The 19,255-nt window shown below is 43.6% G+C and overlaps 1 protein-coding gene and 1 long non-coding RNA gene across 2 annotated transcripts; both read right to left on the reverse strand.

Annotated features, from left to right (window-relative positions):
* Window positions 1–1,750: 1,750 nt before the first annotated feature.
* LOC132580963 (keratin, type II cytoskeletal 2 epidermal-like) lies at window positions 1,751–5,066 on the reverse strand. The gene is made up of 2 exons (XM_060251952.1): window positions 4,984–5,066; window positions 1,751–2,003 (listed from the first exon to the last, which is right to left on the reverse strand). The coding sequence occupies exons 1-2, from the start codon at window positions 5,008–5,010 to the stop codon at window positions 1,779–1,781; spliced, it is 252 nt and encodes an 83-aa protein (XP_060107935.1). The 5' UTR covers window positions 5,011–5,066; the 3' UTR covers window positions 1,751–1,778.
* Window positions 5,067–6,704: 1,638 nt separating this feature from the next.
* On the reverse strand, window positions 6,705–12,170 carry LOC132580981 (uncharacterized). The gene is made up of 3 exons (XR_009556106.1): window positions 12,115–12,170; window positions 8,346–8,441; window positions 6,705–6,866 (listed from the first exon to the last, which is right to left on the reverse strand). It is a non-coding gene; the product is annotated as an uncharacterized LOC132580981 (long non-coding RNA).
* Window positions 12,171–19,255: the final 7,085 nt, after the last annotated feature.

Genomic DNA, 19,255 nt, shown 5'->3' on the forward strand with positions numbered 1-19,255 from the left:
TACCTTTTACTGGCGCGACGACCCTCCTCACGCCGGCGGATCTGCAGTGATTTCGCACTAGAAGCGCCGGCGCAGCCCATTGCGCCGGCTACTTCCGTCGCTAAGCCAGCGCAAACGGAAACCGCCAAGAAGCTGGAAAACGTTTGCTCTGGCTTAGCGACGGAAGTAGCCGGCTCTTTGGGCTGCGCCGGCGCTTCTAGTGCGAAATCACTGCAGATCCGCCGGCGTGAGGAGGGTCGTCGTGCCAGTAAAACGTAAGTGCGAAAACCCTGAGTGTATTGAGGTGCCACAGTAAGCCGGTAAGATTTGCTGGGTCTGGAGTGTAATTTAGTTGCAAACTAGTGTATTTCTATATTACAAATCTGTTTGAGACCATGGGCGTTTTCCCACAGAGCTTACCGCAGAGCGACGTCCCTCTTCACCGCACAGCGTCTGCGCGGATTTCCCATCAACTGCTCCACATAACCAGGAAGAGCCGCGGCTTTTGCGTCTAACGTAAACTGGTTTTTAGTGGTTTACATCTGCGACGCAAAAGGTCCGGCACTTCCTGGTTCTGCGGAGCAGTTGGTGGGAAATCTGCACAGACGCTGTGCGGTGAAGAGGGACGTCGCTCCGCGGAAAGCTCTGTGGGAAAATGCCCCATGTATTTCCTAAGGCGTATACTATTTACAACTGAAGAACATAAGAAGAGCTCTGCTGGATCAGACCAGTGGTCCATCTAGTCAAGCATCCTGTCTCACACAGTGACCAATCAGTGCCTCTGGAGGGCCAGCAGAAGGGCACAGAGGCCAAGACTTCTGATGCTGCCTCCTGGCACTGGGATTCAGAAGCTGACTGTCTTTGAATGTGGAGGTCTCCTTTAGTCATCATAGCTAATAGCCACTGATAAACTTATCCTCCATGAATCTATCTAATGCCCTTTTAAGCTTTCAATCTTCTTGCAACAAACTCCACATTTTAATTACTCTCTGTGTAAAGAAGTATTTCCTTGGCTGGGTCCAGACCGGCATTTTGAGCTGGTAGAAGGATGGGATGCGGGCGGACCAAAAAAGTGTGACCAAACACACACGTCCACCTCCCATCCTGCTCCCGTCCCCAAGGGCCATCCCACTCGCGCTGCAAAAAGCTACCACTTCAGAAGTGGTAGCTTTTTGCAGCATGAGTGGGACAGCCCAGGGGCGGTAGTGGGATGTGAGAAAGACGTGCACATTTGGTCATGCTTTTTTGCTCCATCTGCATCCCATCCATCTACCAGCTCAAAATTCCAGTCTGGGCCCAGGACTTTTGTCCCTCCTGAATCTACTACCCTTCAGCATCATTGGATGTCCTCAAGTCTAGTATTTTGGGAGATCTAGTATCTATGAGATCTAACCTAACATCTCACAACTCCTAGTTATGAGTTAATATTTATGTCTGTTGTATGTGCCCCCCACCCTTGAATGAAGTTCATCTTGTTTTCAAAAGCAGATCATTTTTTTCCTGGCAGTTTACATCGTTATTATACAGTTACCAATCCCGGCTAGAGAGAGTTTATACCAAGGCCTGGATTCTAACCCCTCAAACTTTTTAAAATCCTGCTGAGTGTCCCGGGGCAGTAGGCTAGTTAGGAAACTGTAACAGAAAAAATCCTGGGATGGTTCCAGTCCCCAGAAACCCATAATCTTATGTGTGGATGCCGAGATAGTAACACCAGTGCAGATGGGATGCAAGTGTGTTATTCATACTGTGGTGGCATCATCATGTGTGGAGGTTTGAGCTTTATATGTCATGTATTCCATCTACCTGCAACCTCTTCTTTCCAGCTGTTTTCTGCAGAAGTTGGACTCAATCTCTAGTGCTAGTTTGTCATTTAGCTGTTCCTGAAAATCTTGTTGCAGCTGAGTGAATTTATCTTTGGCCTTCTGAAGGGCGCGTTCCAAGTCGTGCAGTTTTTCCTTGGCATCTTGGAGGGCATGATCACCACGTTTCTCAGAATTGGCAATGGTGTCCTGCAGCCTGGTGTTCTGGGTGAAAAAGGAAAAAAATCAATATATCGAATTGCCAAATTTGAGGATAATTAAATCTGGAGATTGGAACCATGAACAGAAAAGACAAATCTTTCTGCAAACCTGAAAAACACCTCAGGTTTGCAGAAAAATCTGAAACTTAATCCTCTCAAAACATTAGGGGTAACCCCCTCCCCGCCAATGCCTGTAGCTTTGAGAAATTAATGCCTTGAGCAGCAATTGCTAGGCAACCACACAATATTGCCAGCCTTCAAGTCTTGATTTCTGTCAGTAAAGGCATAGAGAGGCAGCAGGACCCTTTCCATATCTATTATGACTTTTGAATGAGAACTGATTGGGGTCATACCTATCAGTAGCCACTGGGCAATTTGATACTACAAGATTTGCATAACTTATCCAATACTAACTGCTTGCAACTGTTCAACAGTAGACTCCCATAAAAACCAGTGTGGTGCAGTGGTTAGAGTTTCAGATTAGGATCTAGAAGATCCAGCTTTAAATCACCACTCTGCCATGGAAGCTCACTGGCTGACCTTGGGCCAGTTACACATTCTCAGCCTAACATATTTCACAGGGCAGAAGTGAGGTCTGGAGGAGAAGATAATTACTTAAGTTGCTTTGGGTCCCTATTGTGAAGAAGGTGAGGAGTAAGTGAAAATAGATATAGCTGAAGATGGGGGGGATCAGATAAGAGAGGTAGATTGTTGGTGGGTGGAAAGGAGAGAAGGAAGCAGAGAAAAGTGATGATGTGGGGCTGCAAGGAAGAGGGAAAGAGGAACCATTTTGAGGGAGGGTATACAAGGAGAAAGAATGTGCCCCACAAGTATTTGCAGGTTCCCCACCATGCAACTGAGTCCAGTGGCCATCGATACACAACTGAGCTCACCCTAGTGGCTGGTATCACAAAACTGGGCCATAGTTTTCCCAGGTGAATGTTGCGGGGGGTGGGGTGGAGGAAGGAAAACTGAAGACAGCAACTGGCAAATAAGAGGTATGTTGGCTGGTGAGTAGGAAGGATATATACTTGAGGGCTTTCAGCAAAAGGACAGAGGAAAGTGTGGGGCAATATAAAGTGTGATGCCTCCCCGCAAGTACTTGCAGGTACCCCACTTGTAGAAGCGCGCTCAACCATGGTCTTGCAAAGCCCTGAAAGGCCAGAGTTTGCATCCAGGAGCCCTAGCACTGGCCCAGTAGCCATTCTCTGACTGTCACAGCCCAGGCAGGCTCTATCTCCTAACAGAATTATAGAATCAAAGAATTGGAAGGGATGTCCAGGATCATCTAGTCCAACCCCAAGAAGGAAGGAAGGGACAGTGACTGCAATGAAGAAAGCTGGTCAATCATATCTTCTTTCCCTTTTTTCTTTAAAAATTAAAGGGCCACTGGCAGAGAGGAAGAGCCTAAATGCCCCAAAGACACCTTAAATTCTGGAAGATAACATTTCATTATACTCAGAATTCCATTATACTTGGAATACTCAGATATAATGGAGCTGAGATGAAGTGGCTTATTTCTGGTATATATTTGATTTGGGTATACGCAAATGTTCTCCTCTACTGTAGTTTTCCACACCTGCACTACCAGAGGCAGTGAAGGAGAAATAACCAAGCGGAAGTATCATTTAAAAATGAGGAAGGAGGAAGAAGTTGCACCTGTCTAGGTTTAATTAGGGTTGCCAAGTCTAATTCAAGAAATATCTGGGGACTTTGGGGGTGGAGCCAGGAGACTTTGGGGGTGGGGCCAGGATACATTGGGGGTGGAGCCAGGAGCAAGGTTGTGACAAGCACAATTGAACTCCAAAGGGAGTTCTGGCCATCACATTTCAAGGGACTGAACACCTTTTAAATGCCTTCCTTCCATAGGAAATAATGAAGGATAGGGGCACCTTCTTTGGGGGCATATAGAATTGGACCCCCTGGTCTAATCTTTTTGAAACTTGGAGGGTATTTTGAGGAGAGGCACCAGATGCTGCGCTGCAAATTTGGGGGCTCTACTTCAAAAAACAGCACCCGCAGAGCCCCAGATACTCGCAGATCCATTCTCCATTATTTCTTATGGGAATAGCTCTCCATTGGGAATAATAAAGTTCCCAGCAGATATTTCCCTCCCCTCCCCCCGCTTTCTGATGATCCTGAAGCGGAGGGAGGGCCTCCAAACCAGGGGATCCCCTGCCCCCACCTGGGGATTGGCAACCCTAGGTTTAATTCACTAAAACACCATATAAGGAACAAGGATGCTTTGTCTTAATGACCATCTGGCAGTCCCAGGAATGAATGCCATGTTCCCATTAACTGTTTTTGGCCTTCCTTATCCACTGGGGGGGGGGGGGGCGGGAATCAAAGTGGCATCCAGGAAGAGAATAAGAATAACTAGAGCCAGTGTTTCACTCTTCAGAGATAAAGTAAGCATCCAATTTCAATTAGAAATAAATATAAATAAATTTCTGATTCTTATCTTGAAAAAAAAATCTACTCAAAAGACTGACATCAATGACAACACTTATGATTGTTAAATAACAGGTGAGAACAGATGGGCATTTAAAGCTGCCCTGGGGATGGGAGGCAGGCAGACCAAAAAAAGCATGTCCACAGGAGCACATCTGCCTCCTGTTCCTGTCCTGCCCCCGAGTTGTGCCCAGTTTGCCAGGAGCTGGCTCAAAAAGGCACCATTTTGGATGTGGTGCCTTTTCACTGGAGCACCTCCCCGGCAGTTTGGGAGGCCGGGAAGCACCCAAAGAGTGCCTTGGGAACCGCAGACGGGACACGTGAGCATTCCAGACACTCCCTGGATGTCCACAGCCTGACCCTTTCCCAAGTGCCTTCTGGAAGCTCCAGGGTGCTCTATTTTTGGCCAGCTCTTTTCGGGGCAGTATGAAGCCATCCCAAACTGGCCATCTGTTGTCGGCCAACATATTCTAAATCCCAGTCAGTTTCTCAAACAGCCCTGAAAGAGATGAGGTGAAGGTGAGCTGCCTAACCTTTTTCTTGAGCTTTCCAATGTCCATCTTTACTGTTTGGATGCAGCGAGTCAGTTCTTGGAGTTCCTGGCGGCTGTTGTGCAGGTGTTCATGGCGTATACGGCTCATGGTACGAAGTTCCTCATACTGAAAAAGGGCCATGAAAACATGCTTAATGAAGTTTCAAACATGCACACACATACACAAACACATTACGTGTTGGAGCTGATAAGGAACCACAAGTTACTCCATGTTGTTCCTATGTGCAATCCTCCTCACAATTGATCTTGGGGAAAACCAGTTCTGCACATTTGAGAAAGATGTTCACACTATACTTAAATATTCTAATAGTAAAATCAGTCTAATCTGAGGATACTTAAATCCAGTGACTTGAACTGCAGACCAGAGAGATATTTGTACACATCTGAAAAACGCTCCAGGTTGGCAGAAAAATCTGAAACAAAAAAATGGGGAGGGCCCATAGCCATTTTCTCCAGGGGAACAGATTTCTGTCATCTGACAATCTGTTGTAATTCTGGGAGCTCTCCAGGCCCCACCTGGAGGCTGGCAACTCTAATTGCCTGGCAGCAACCACTAGGTGACTGGATACCACCTCAACTGATGACTCAACTAGGCCTAGATGTTGCTGGTTAACCATAGCCACCCTATGAAAGCCAGCATGGTGTAGAGGTTAAAGTTTCAGAATCAGGTCTGGGAGACCCAAGTTCAAACCCCCATCTATGGAAGCTCACTGGGTGATTTTAGGTCAATACTTTCAGCCTATCCTACCCCACAGGGTTGTTATGAGTTTAAAAGGGAGGAAAGGAGAATAATATTCTCCACAGTGGAGAAAGTATGTTATGAATGAAACAAATTGACAATATATATAGCTGAAGATGGGAGGGAGGTAAAATGAAGGCTGGTGAATGGCTAAGAAGGAAAGAATGAGGCAGAGAAAGAGGAGAGGCTATGAGGGTTGACGGGAGGGGTGAAAGAGAAAATAATGGAGAGGGGGGATACAGGGGAAAGTGAGGTGCCCTCCCTACAAGTCCTTGAGGGCTTCCTACCATGCAAGTAGGCCTTGCCCAGTGGCACGCCTCACTAGGAATCACTTGGAACTCTATGGCAAAACATTAGATTTTCTGGTGATTCCTAGAGAGGAATCCCTGGTTTTCCCAGAAGTGACATCACAATGTCACAAACTGCAATTTTTCAAAGCACTACCAGTTATGGTGGGAGATCTGTTTTCAGCACGCACAATGCAAATTTATTTGGACTTCAGATATCATTCATGCAAAGGCCTCAGTGACCTGGAGTAGCTATGTATCCCTATTGCTATCTCTAATCTTTGCTAGACCACTCCATGGTATATACTGTGGTGTCATCCCTTCTAGCAACCCCTTTTAGTAACCTACATTGTCAACTGGATGAACCAAGAGAAAGTGGCCATTAGCAATACAAGGCCATTCTAAGCAGAGGTTACACCATTGCCTTTTATGGAATTAGAAAGCTGCATCTGCTTAGGATAGAACCACCGGCTAAGAAGGTACAGACTGAATCTAATTCAAATATAAGCACATCCTGATGACTGAATACTGTATTCATCTGGGTCAAAGCAACTGGCATTTTAATAGATCTGAGAGTCATCCGTCATTCCTGCTTGAGCTCAAAGCAACACAACTGAATTTGTTAAAGTGCTCTGACCCTGCAGTGTCCTACTGCAATGCATGACTCACTTTGCCTCCACATCGTGCATCCACTTCTTCTTTGCTCCTCTGTGCAATCTCTTCATATCGGCATCTGACCTCTTTCAAGGAGTTGTCCATATTCAGGTTTCTGTGGTTATTCATGAAGACAATGTCATTGGTGCCATCATGGACTCTTCTCTGAAGTTCCATTAGCTCCTGAAAGCAAAGTTAAATCTTCCAAGTTCGTATGCATTTTCCCAAGCAAGAGAATGGAGAATTAATGTGCAGTTACAGTTCAAACCTAAGCAAAGCTGCATAGTTCAAGGCCCACTGATTCAGACATAGAAGAGTATTACTTTTAACAGAAAGGAAGAAGGCATTTTCACCCACCAATCTTGGTACCCAGCTCTGCAAAACACCCTACAGACTATAAATTGCAGAAAGTCTCAGAACAACCAGCAAATTCCACAGAACAATCAGCACAGTCAACAACCATCTTCCTTATCTTCAAACCCCTTCCAACCCTCCCAGCAATTAACACGGAACAATGGTCACATTCAACAGCCAGTTTCCTTATCATTACCCTTCCAGGAAGCCCCACCAAACAATGGGCTCATCCACAAACTAATTGCCCTTTCATCACACCCTCTCCAGCCTAGAAATAGCAGCTCTCCAGCAGCCCTGGCCCCACTCAATGCACAGCAGCCAAGAAGGTCTGAGCGCCTGCTCCGGCTGCAATGCCACTGAGGATGTTCTCCGCAGCTGAGAACGAAACATCTGGAAGGAAAACTTTCTCCAGTAGAGCACGGCACTTGATCCCGAAAGATTCTACAAACCCTAAAGAGTATTACTCTGCTTCGGGTTATACTATTGGGCTGCTTCCTCTCCCTATATGAGCCCCACAGTTCTTTGAGATCAGCAACCCAACACCTTCTGGTGGTCCCTGGCCCCAGAGACATCCAACTTGCCTCAACTAGGGCCAGGGCCTTTTCAGCCCTGACCCCTGTCTGGTGGAATATGCTTCCCATAGAGACCTGGGCCCTGCAGGGCCTGCTCCAGTTCCACAGGGCCTCAAAACAGTGTTCTCCCACCTGGACTCTAGTTGAGGCATCAGACATCACTTGCTATTAGGCCTCTCCCCCTTCCATTCTAGTGATTTAGGATCTGATGGATTTTTGGACCGATAGGTCACTACTGTTGAGGCAGAGTCTTTAAGTTTAGATTGTGCTTTAGTGGTTTGACTTTGGAATATTATCTTGTTTTTAACTGTTTTAATTGTTTGATATAACCCGCTTGAGCCTGCTTTGTGAGAATGAGCAGGATATAAGTTGAATAAATAAATACATAAATAAATGTATAACTGTATTAAAGTTAAAAAAAACAAGTCTCAAGAACTACTTGATTTTGCAATATAAGCAGATTACATATTGGGTCATGACTGGTAATAAATACCCCCCCCCCCCAACCAGACCTCGATTCCTGCAGCAAGGAAAAGCCTCTCTCAATACAGAGTTTAGGGCCACTGTGACATCAGCAGCTGCTAAAGCAATCTTTCCCCTCTTTCCTCTCCCATATGTACATATTTGAAAATTATGAGTGGCCCGGTATGAATAGGATCACACTGTGTATTTAAAATATCTCTTCCAATATGGACAGTTGTGTTGGCAAATGGAACAATGTAAGAAGAACACTTACCATTTCATAAATACCTCTCAAGCATACAATTTGTTCTATCAACAAATCTGTCTTCACATCCAAATCGACGTTATCCTTGTAAGCAGTATCTATATCCTAAAAAGAATCCAAAGAAACATTGATATTCAAACGCTTTGAGGGTAGTGGGCCTGATTTTTGAAACAAGAATGCATCAAAATTTTAGGACTTCAGTAGTTTAATTTTTTTTTAAGTATTCTGTAGTTAACCTGCTAACCAGCTAATCTGCTAACCTGTAAATCAAAATAGACCCGTGAAATTTTTTGTTAACTATTGATGCCTGTTTTGGCATCCAAAGTAGCCTTTTCCTTCTAATGCGGCAAGGTGTAATCACAGGTCAATCATTCCTTTGTTGTGTGCATGACTCAGAAAAATTGGCTGACATTTCCTCAATGGGACAAAAAGAAATGCTTCTTTACACAGAGAGTGATTAAAATGTGGGATTTGCTGCCAGAGAAGGTAATGACAGCCACAAACATGGACAGCTTTAAAAGGGGATTGGATAGATTCATGGAGGCTGGGTCTATTGGTGGCTACCAGCCACTGCAACTGGAGGCAGTCAGCCTCAGGAGTGCCAGGAGGTAACATCATGGGAAGGCCTCAGACCACTGTGGCCTGCTGTTGGCCCTCCTGTGTGAGACAAGATGCTGGACTAGATAGACAACTGGTCAGATCCAGCAGGGTTTTTCTTACATTTTTGTATTCTTATAGATGTTAACTGTGAAGAGATAATCCACTTTGTTAAACATGGATGTAGAAATTGATCTAACAACTTGAGTAAGGGCTGAACAGTGCCATCCTAAGTGGCTCTACTTAGAATCCTACTCAGGTTTATTCAGTGGTGCTTACTCCCAAGCTAGTGTTCTTAAAACTGCACTATTAATCAGAACATCAAGAGCAGCTGGATTTATTTAGATCTAGGTGGACAGCCATGTTGGTTTGACGTATGCACACAAAAGCTCACACTTCGAATAAAATTGTGTTGGTCTTAAAGGTGCCACTGAACTCCCACTTTGTTCTCCTGGATTGATTTCGTTAATAATTTCATGCATTGCCATCTTTTCTCCCCAGTGAGGACCCAAAGTGGCTTACATGATTTTTTCCTTCATGTTATCCTCACAATAACCCTGTGAGAGAGGTTAGGCTGAGAGAGTGTGACTGGCCCAAAGTCACCCAGCAAGCTTCCATAGCAAAGTGGAGATTCACACCTGAGTCCCCCAGATCCTAGTCCAACTAACTGTTGCCTCACACCAGGTATAATTGGATATGAACCTCAGCAGACAAAGAGCAAATCACAAATCTTTTGTAAATAATAAAACATTAATTAGTCACTAAGAAGTTAAACAGATATAAAACTGTAGTAAAACAGCCATAAAATAAACAAGCCCGGAATATTTAAAAAAAGAAGTTAGAAAGGAAGATATGGACTCTCAAAATGAATTCCTGGGTTGGAATAGTTTGGTTTTTTAAAAAACCTGGTGTTGTTTTACACTGCAATCATAAGCATTGTTCCACTGAAACCAATGGCCTTAGAAGAGTGTAATTCTGTTTAGGATTGCACTGTCAATCTTCAAGTGGACAAAGTTTGAGACCTTTAAGACCAACAAAGTTTCATTCTGGGTATAAGCTTTCATGTGCATGCACACTTTTACAAATACATGCACTTGAAAGCTTACACCCAGAATTAAACTTTGTTGGTCTTAAAGGTGCCATTGGACTCAATCATTGTTGTGTTACTTCAGATCAACCCAGCTACCCACCTGAATCTATCCTCAACCACAAGTCAGGAAAATGGTGGTTCATTTCGTTTTATGGTTCCTCAGGTTGCCCAATTCATTGGTTGGTTTCATTCATGGCTGATCAGCTGTTAGGATGGCTAGCTGATTGAGGGAAAACTGACTTGAAGCAGCAGGGCAGCTTTCCTTGACCAAGAAACTGACCAGAAGCAGCAGGGGTGCTGGAGAATGTGTGCTACCACTTCTGGTCAGTTTCACTTCCATGAAGATGGCAGCTCAGCTTTCCCCAGCCCCCTGACATTTCTGGTCAATGTCACTCTTCTGGGATCGTCATGGGAGTGAAACTGGCCAGAAGTGCAGCACAGCTTTCTCCAACCTCCTGCTGGTTTTGGTCAGTTTTACTCTCCTCCAATCTTTTGTGAGTGAAAATGACCAGAAGTGGCAGTGCAGCTTTCCCCAGCCCCCTGCTGCTTCTGGTCATTTCATTCCCAGGAAGATCAGAGTGGAGTAAAATTGACCAGAATTGGCAGGGGGTTGGGAAAAGCTGTGCTGCCACATCCGGTCAGTTTTAACCCCCTACCATCTTCGTGGGGTGAAACTGACCAGAAGTGGCAGAAGGCTGGAGAATCACACCAGGTTGTCTAGAAAACTGAACCAAACATGAACCAAATGATGTGGCAAGTAAAAAAGCCAGTTCATTTTTCCGTTTGGGCATGGTACAAGCAAACGAACCAGATTGAAATGAACCACAAATTACACAATTCATGCACAAATTGCAAATCATGGTTCATTTCATGCCTATGCCTAGTTGAGATTCTGAGTGCTATTCAGATGCTCTCACAACTCCTGGGGAAGGGAAACACTGACTTTATTGGAACCATATCTCACATGGAGATGTGAATGTGGGGTTCTGAGCACAATAGCAGCACTTGAGTATGTTTTTTTCAGTTTATGTGTCATTGCAGAGGTATGAAATAGTGTCATCATGATTATGGAAATTATGGTAGCAACATACAGTCCCTGTTTAACTGTGCACAGTGTTGGTGTTTCAACACAGTACCAGCCTCATACACCTACTGCTAACCACACTGGTTGCATGGATGATGCCATCATCTGAACTGGGTCTTTGATCTGGAGTTGTTGTGTTTAGAATGTAACCAGCTTTGAAGCCAGGGATAGCATGAATGTCTATGTATCTGTTCCTGTATATTTAAAAAAAAAATCTGAAACCTATGGTATATGATAGAGGTGGCCAGACTGCAGCTTGGAAGCTATATGTGGGTCTCTCACACATAACCCCATTGGCCAGCTTGGAGAAGTCATTTCTCTCTTTAAATCACATCTGCAAGCCAAGCCAGTTAGTGGCTTGGAGAATTCATTTAAAGTTAAAGTTTCTTTCTTTCCAGCTTTCTTTCCCTCCCTCCATCATTTTCCTTCCTTCCTTCCTTCCTTCCTTCCTTCCTTCCTTCCTTCCTTCCTTCCTTCCTTCCTTCCTTAAACATCTGACGTTCATGTCTTGCAGCTCTCAAACACCTGACATTTACTCTATGTGCTTTTATGTTAAGCAAGTTTGGCCACCCCAGTATATGAGACACTTCTTTGAACATATATCTCATTCTAAGGAATTTCAGCTTTATTTCAGAACAACACAGTTCCATAGTAGATAGCTGACAATTCTGCTAAATTCAGATGCTTTGGTTTTGTTTGCAAAGAATTTTGAGATAGGTTTCTAACCTAATTTCTCAAAATGTCCAAATTCAGTTGCTTTTATGCATTATTTTTTGGCTTGTATATGGATCTATGTAGCTTTCATCCCATGCAGACAAAATCACATGGTTGTTTCCATGTATGACCAACTCTTCCCAATCCACAGCAGCTTTGTTGTTACATGCAAGTCGTCACGAGATAGGTGGATGGTGAAGCAGTGAAATCACTGCTGCATTACATCTTGAACTTTACATGGAGCCATTTTAGTAAACATATTCCGCCTTTCCATCATAGCAACTGCAATTTACCTTCCTGAGTGCTGCAAATTCATCCTCTGTGGCCAGGCGCTTGTTGAGTTCTTCTTTGTGCCTACAGTAGAAGATCAGAGTGGTGAGTGGACCTGCAAGTGTGAACTCCAAAGGCCAATGAGCTAATGCAAGAAAACAAACTGTGGCCACCTGATACATGTGGTGCACAGTAAGCTCAGCACAAACAATCATGAGGATGACTACACATCTGGAATTTCAGATTTGTGATAAACACTCCTAATCACAATTGTGGTAGAGTTTAATAGCATGCTCTTCAGAAGAATGAGATCAGGGGAATCATACAGATGAACTGACAAACAATCATGATCCTGCAGAACAGGCTGTAGGTTCATAAATAACAGCCCTGTGGTAAAGCAACTTGCCTCTTAGACTATCTCTGAAGACCACACAGGACTAAGATCTATTTCATATCAGACAGTCTTAAGTGAGGGGCAGATTTAAGGAAGAGTTAGAATGTTCTGATTCAAACACTTTTACTGAAACTCATTTAAAAGGAAATCAGTTTTTCATCTGGCTTTATAGCTTACAATCAATATATATCCTACCAAGACCCCCAGAAATAGAAAAAAAAAACCTTCCATTCTTGAGAATTTGAGAGTGGGAGCTGTATAACAGCCATGGGGGTAAACTACACAAAGCTAGACCTTCCTTATGTCTCCTCTGTTGCTTTGAATAAAATCATCGCTTTATTTGGAAATGAAAATCTGCATTCATGCACCAAGCAGGAATTCCTGCCAAATGTAAATACTGTACTCATCAACTTCCTCATTCTTCAAATATCACTTGAATTGCATCGTCAGATAAAATCCTAAACCATTCAGATGGATTTGCTCATGGGCAGTATTCTGTAGCATTGAAGCAAGTACGGCATTCCTGAACAGAGCTACATCCTTCTATGTCCATTGAATTTGATCAACTTAGAAGGGTGTAACTCTTCTTCAGATTGCACTGTAAAATTGTAGATGAGTGACATTTTGGAGAACGCTTATTTTAAGGTATGTTTGCACAATCATTGTCAACACATGGTGATGGTAAGAGTTGACTTATTCAGCAAATTTGCCATGCTAGAGAGGTCTACAAAATGCCCCATTCATGTTTAGACTGAAGCTCCCAAAGATTGCCACAGCTCCTTCATTAGACCCAAGGTAAGGAAATTTTGGTACATGAGCTGAACAATGACATGTCACATCATTTGGTTTGGCACCCAAGGTCAGTTCTCCACTCAAACAACCAAGGTGAGGCCCTGCAGTTTAGATAAGGTTGCCAAGTCCAATTCAAGAAATACCTGGGGACTTTGGGGGTGGAGCCAGGAGACATTGGGGATGGAGCCATAAGCAAAGTTGTGACAAGAACAATTGAACTCCAAAGGGAGTTCTGGCCATCACATTTAAAGGCATACCTTTTAAATGCCTTCCCTACATTAAAAATAATGAAGGATGGGGTGCTCATAGAATTGGACCCCCAGTCCAATCTTTTTGAAACTTGGAAAGCATTTTGAGGAGAGTCATCAGATGCTATGCAGAACATTTGGTGCATCTACCTCAAAAAACAGCCCTTCCAGAGCCCAAGATACCCTCAGATCAATTCTCCATTACACCTTATGGGAATCAATCTCCGTAGGGAATAATGAAGGGCTCAGCAGACATTTCCCTTCCCCCCCCCCCCGCTTTCCGATAACTCTGAAGTGAGGGAGGGCCTGCTCCCACCTGGGGATTGGCATATATACTCACAAGTTGCTGAACTTCCAACTTCTTCAAAGTAACACAGAGCAACCAAAGGTTCAAGTTTACCTTTCCTAAGCAAATGACCTAGGGTTGCTAATCCCCAGGTGAGGTAGAGGCACCAATTTTCCCCCAAAATACCCCCCAAGTTTCAAAAAGATTGGACCCCCAAGTTTCAAAAAGATTGGACCCCCAAAGTGCCCAGATATTTCTTGAATTGGACTTGGCAACCCTAAAACGACCTCTGAAAAGATTGTGCAACCAACAGAGGGTCTGGGCTGATTTCACAGCCACTGGGAACAGCCATGTTGTTCCACCCCCATTCAGCCCCCTTCAAGACACAGACACACCATCCCAGGAGGAAGCCTTTCCAAGTGGAGTCTGAAGCCTCCAGAGGTGGAAAGGCTAGGCTTCCCCCCACTGGCAGGCTGACTGGGAGTGGGAAGGAGCTTGGGAAAGTGAGAGAACTGGCAAGCCTAAATTTAGAAGAAGACTGCAGGCTCAACTTATGCCCATTGCCACCTCTGAGGTCCATACACCCACCAACTGGGTCGAAAAGAAGCCCCTGGGGTACTGTAAGATGTCATTTGGGCTCAACTTGTTTTGAGTGTGTCCAGCTAAGTACAATTGCTGTCTCTTCTCTCTATTTCTTCTGCTTGTTGACATACCAGCATCTGCATCAGTAGATGCTGATTGGGGGTGGGGTGTTGCCACTCATGTTTAAAAGGTTGACTGCCCTGCATGAGACTATTATTGAACATGTTATCAATATAGGTAGCCCTGAGGTGGTCCAAAAATCTTTAGCATAGCTTATAAAGTTATTTATATTTATACACCATTTGGGGGCATTGAGAACATATTCTTAGTAACAACCCTTTAAGTCAGGTCAATGGGTGCTTTCACATGCCACCTCTTTGTAAGTGGATTTTGTTATTCTTACACAGACAAAATCCAATTGCTAAGTGCCTTATTTAGTGTGTGTTGAATACACCCCGTGTTGCCTCCATTCTGCAGATATGGACAAAGAGAGATAGTTTTGCATTTAAGTTTGCTGAAAACTTAATGAAAGATATGATCCCCAAGGATACCTTGTTCTAACTCCCTATATTGCATATGAGGCAAGCTCCAGATTGGATCACATCAGTAGCCCTTTACAGATGTAACTATACAACCCACCAATGGGAGCACATACTACCTGGGATGCTGTCGATACATATGGTTGTCATTTCATCTGAATAAGGCAAAATATGGATTTTCCATTTGTGCAGTTTTGGTACATGCAAGCAAGAACCCTGACTTTTCAGGGTTTGTCTCTGTGTGCATGTATCATCCAAATGCACACACACACAGTAAATCCATATTTTCCTTTTCACAGAAAATGGAGCCCAAGCATATTGGGAGAATTGTGGGTACTGTGCGCTCTTGTTGGTGAGCTCCTGGTATGCATGACCAATGTTTTGTTGGCAAAGTTCATCTCAAGCATAATGCCATGCCAAACATCTCAGTGCCTATGGGATAGCTGCTTATGGCATCTGCTTTTTTTCATTCCAAGAATTATATCATTTACTAGAGAAGAAGAAGCAGTGTTCCCTAGGCTAATGGTAGTTCAGGCTATTAAACTAACGGACTTGCATAAAACATAGAACTACTTGCATTTCCTAATCACTTTGCACAAACACAATTGGATACATCCTTTCCATTACTGATATTGGGTAGTTTGCCTGCTTTGTCTGCCTGTGAAATCACCTGTTCCAGAAGTGATTGCAAGAATTGATCACAGGTTTATCTAGGTTCATGGGTGAACAACAATGGCATTACCCTAAGTAGAGTTAAACTCTTCAAAGTCCATTTTCAGTGGATTTAGAAGAAACTCTGTTTAGGATTGCACTGTGAGACACCTAAGTTTCAATTAAAAAAAAACCTCAAAAGATTTTTTTTTCTAGTATAATTGCTTTTTGTACATAGGAGGTATTGTGTATATGAACTTATGGTGACTGTGGAATGAGGTTCCTGCCTGGCTCCTTGGAGCTTTTAGGCCTGAGCTTGGGGACTCAGGAACAATGGGCAGTAGGATCCAAATTCCTGCTGCCCTGCTCCAATCACCGGCCTCTTGCTGGTTTGAATGATCCAATGGCATGCTGGCGTGAGAACCTGAATATGTATATAGTTGGCCCCATGGGCCCAGTCCAGTAGTCTTTTAGTGCAGTCCTATCCTATGCTGTACCTAATAAAGGAGCTATGATCACTGCCACATTGTCTCTTCCATGCGTTGAACTCACTATATTATAGGAGGCATAAGATGGCTGCTGCCAGAAAGTTTAAGTTAAGTTTAAGTTTATTAAATTTATACCCCGCCCTCCCCACCGAGGCAGGCTCAGGGTGGCTGAAAGTCTTCTAAGAAAGCAAGAAAACAGACACATCTGAATTTTCTCAAACTGTTTGCCAAATGGTTGGTTCTTGGCTTGCAACCAGTGAGCAGAACATAAGCTGATCTGGCAGTTTTTGTGCATAATTACTTACAACAGGTTACTTAGTAAATATGTACCAGAGGCAGGATTTGAACTGCAGGATTTGAACTGCATAGTTCACACTTCAATTCCTTCACTGCATTGCTCCATGAATGTATAACATCCATCTGTGATGCTGCTAATCCTGTTTCTCCTAACCCTTCTCCACCCTGTAACATATTGCATAATAACATCGATTGCAATTTCTGCACTGCATCAGCTGATGGGGTTGGTCCACTCTTCATCAGACTCTACCACTTTAGAATGTGGGTAGAAGGAAGTCTGTTTCAATACTCCCCCATAAAAGCATACTCCAACAACAAAACCCTTTCATGTGCAAGTGTAAGGAAGCATCTAGCCCAACCATCTCAACTGTCATAGTGATTGTGCAGGGTGTTATTATTTGTTGTACACTGGGGAGCAGATAACCCTGAAACTCCATCTGTGGTACAGCTCCAGAAGGATTGTACCTGTGCCTTTTCTGGATATTTGAATGACTCACATTGCTTTTCCAAGGTAGTGACTCACAGGGTCACTCAAGTATAAAATTTGAGCACTTAAGTATTTTGAGCCTGCATAATTTAGCTGTCTGTGTCATGCAGGGCTTTTTTTGTAGCAGGAACTCCTTTGCATATTAGACCACACACCCCTGATATAGCCAATCCTCCAAGAGCTTACAGTAGGCCCTGTAAGAAGAACCCTTAAGCTCTTGGTTGGCTACATAAGAGGGGTGTGACCTAATATGCAAAGGAGTTCCTGCTAAAAAAAAAGCCCTGGGTCATGTATATCTGAACCTGTCTTTTGGATGTACCACTGTTTGGAACAAGCCAACAGTCCAATCCTATGCAAAGTTGTGTATATGTTAAGTGCTGTCAGGTTACTTCTGACTTTTGGTGACCAATGACCTCCAAAATGTCCTTTCATTAATAGCCTTATACAGGTCATGCAAACTGAGGGCTGTGGCTTCCTTTATTGAGCCGGCCAATGATTTCAGTGGGCCTTGAATTGAGTAACTGTACACAGGCTTACAATGTAAATTTCTTGTAGTCCCCTATTGTTCCCTCCTTCCGTTATTATTACTCACCTCTTCTCATAATCTTCCATGACTGCCTGCAATTGCCGGAGTTCCGATAACAGCTGTCCCTTCTGCCCTCGCACAGTATTTAGCAGCATCCTCATGTCTTGCATATAAGATTGGGAAAGGAACTCCGTATTTCGAAGACTCTTTCTTTCCAAGCACTGTTGCTGTAGCAACTCCCATTGGGTTGACAGCATAGTATTCCGCTGCTCTAAGATGCGCACCTGGAATTCAATATGATGAAAATACTGACATGGCTTGGGGTGGAGGAGAGAAAACAACAATTCTAAATTGGATACACTTGCAAAAATTTGAACATATATTCTCCATATTCAACGTTTTGGTATAATTTAAGTCAATCATTGTAAACATCAGAGTTACTGCTTGTTTGTTTTTTATTTCTAAAACAGTTAAAATTCAATAAAAGTGATACTAGCGAATCCCAAAGAAAAGTCAAGTTAGGAAGAATAGTAATTCAAATTTGGCCTAACAAACGTACTATACTCACTTGTGACAAGGATTTGCCAAACATTTTTTTTCAAGAAATGAAGAAAAACTTTTACAGATAACACACACACGTAATACAAATATTTATTTACTTCATTTATACTATGCTTTTCTCTCCAATTGGGACCCAAAACAGCTTACTGTATCATTCTTTCTTCCTCACCATTTTCTTCACAACAACCTTGTAAGGTAGGTTAGGCTGATGGTATGTAACTGGCCCAAAGTTACCCAACAAGTTTCCATGGCAAAATGGGGATTTGAACAGGGGTCTCCCAGATCCAAATCCAACTCTTTAACCATTATGCCTTAGTGTATAAACACATTGTTTTTTCTTGAGTTCTTCATAAATTGGTAATTTATGTTAATACATACGTTAAAATGCTATTTTATATGGTAATTTTTATAAATAAAACTTCAGACTTCCCACCTTCTTGATACAGGAATCACATTGTCTCTTGAGGGTCTTGATCTGTTCTGTCTCCTCCATCCGAAGTCTCTGGATCTCTGGATCAGTATCCACTTGTACCAGGTTCTGGAGGCTCTTGCTGATGTGTATTCGTTGGGTCCTACCTTGTCCAATGTCACAAATATTGCCTCCTGTTCCCAAAGGACCACCAAGGCTTCCTCGTCCAGAATGTCTTCCATGAGCCCGAAGGTCCACATGATTATTTTCACATTTCTTACCTTCATCCTGTCTGCTGTAAGCTTTCCCACCTCCATAGCTTCCTATGTCACCTTTACTTTCTCCACTGTGGCCTTCACTCTTTCCATCACTGTCTCCTCCATCGCAATCACCAAATCCACCAAGACCTCCCAAACATCTGCTATGACTCCTTCCCACAGCACTTCCAGCTGTTTTCCCACCATGACCCATCCCTCCACTTGAGCCACTGCCATCTCCTAGGCCACTTCTACGATGACTATCACAGCTGAAGCATCCTCTACGAGCACTACTATGAGCCCTGCCACTCTGGTTTGCTCCACTATAATTCCCACCACCAAAGTTTCCACGGCTTCCTAGTACTCCTGTTCTTCCAAAACCTTGGTAATCACTAAACATAGGGTTCCCTCTGTTTACACTTAGGTTCTGAAGACTCTGGCTTCTGTAACTTCCACATCTTCCTCCTCCAATAAGATGTCTTTCAGGAGGGCAATTCCTGACACCAAGCCAATAATCTAGAGCGGAGCAAGAGCTAAAGTTGTGTCTCCTGCCTGGAGATCTAAAGCTGGGCAGTTGATGGCCCATTGGAATCCCTTGGAAAACAATTGGGTGGAACATGTTTTGGTGAAAGCTGAGGAGCAGAAGA

The sequence above is a fragment of the Heteronotia binoei genome, chromosome 13 (genome assembly GCF_032191835.1).
Source record: "Heteronotia binoei isolate CCM8104 ecotype False Entrance Well chromosome 13, APGP_CSIRO_Hbin_v1, whole genome shotgun sequence".
Taxonomy (NCBI): Eukaryota; Metazoa; Chordata; class Lepidosauria; order Squamata; family Gekkonidae; genus Heteronotia; species Heteronotia binoei.

Coding starts and splice junctions, on each gene's coding strand:
- LOC132580963 (XM_060251952.1), bottom strand. CDS start 5,010: ATGGACATTGGAAAGCTCAAGAAAAAG. Junction 2,004..4,983: donor TTGGAAAGCTCAAGAAAAAG/GTTAGGCAGCTC, acceptor TTTTTCACCCAG/AACACCAGGCTGCAGGACAC.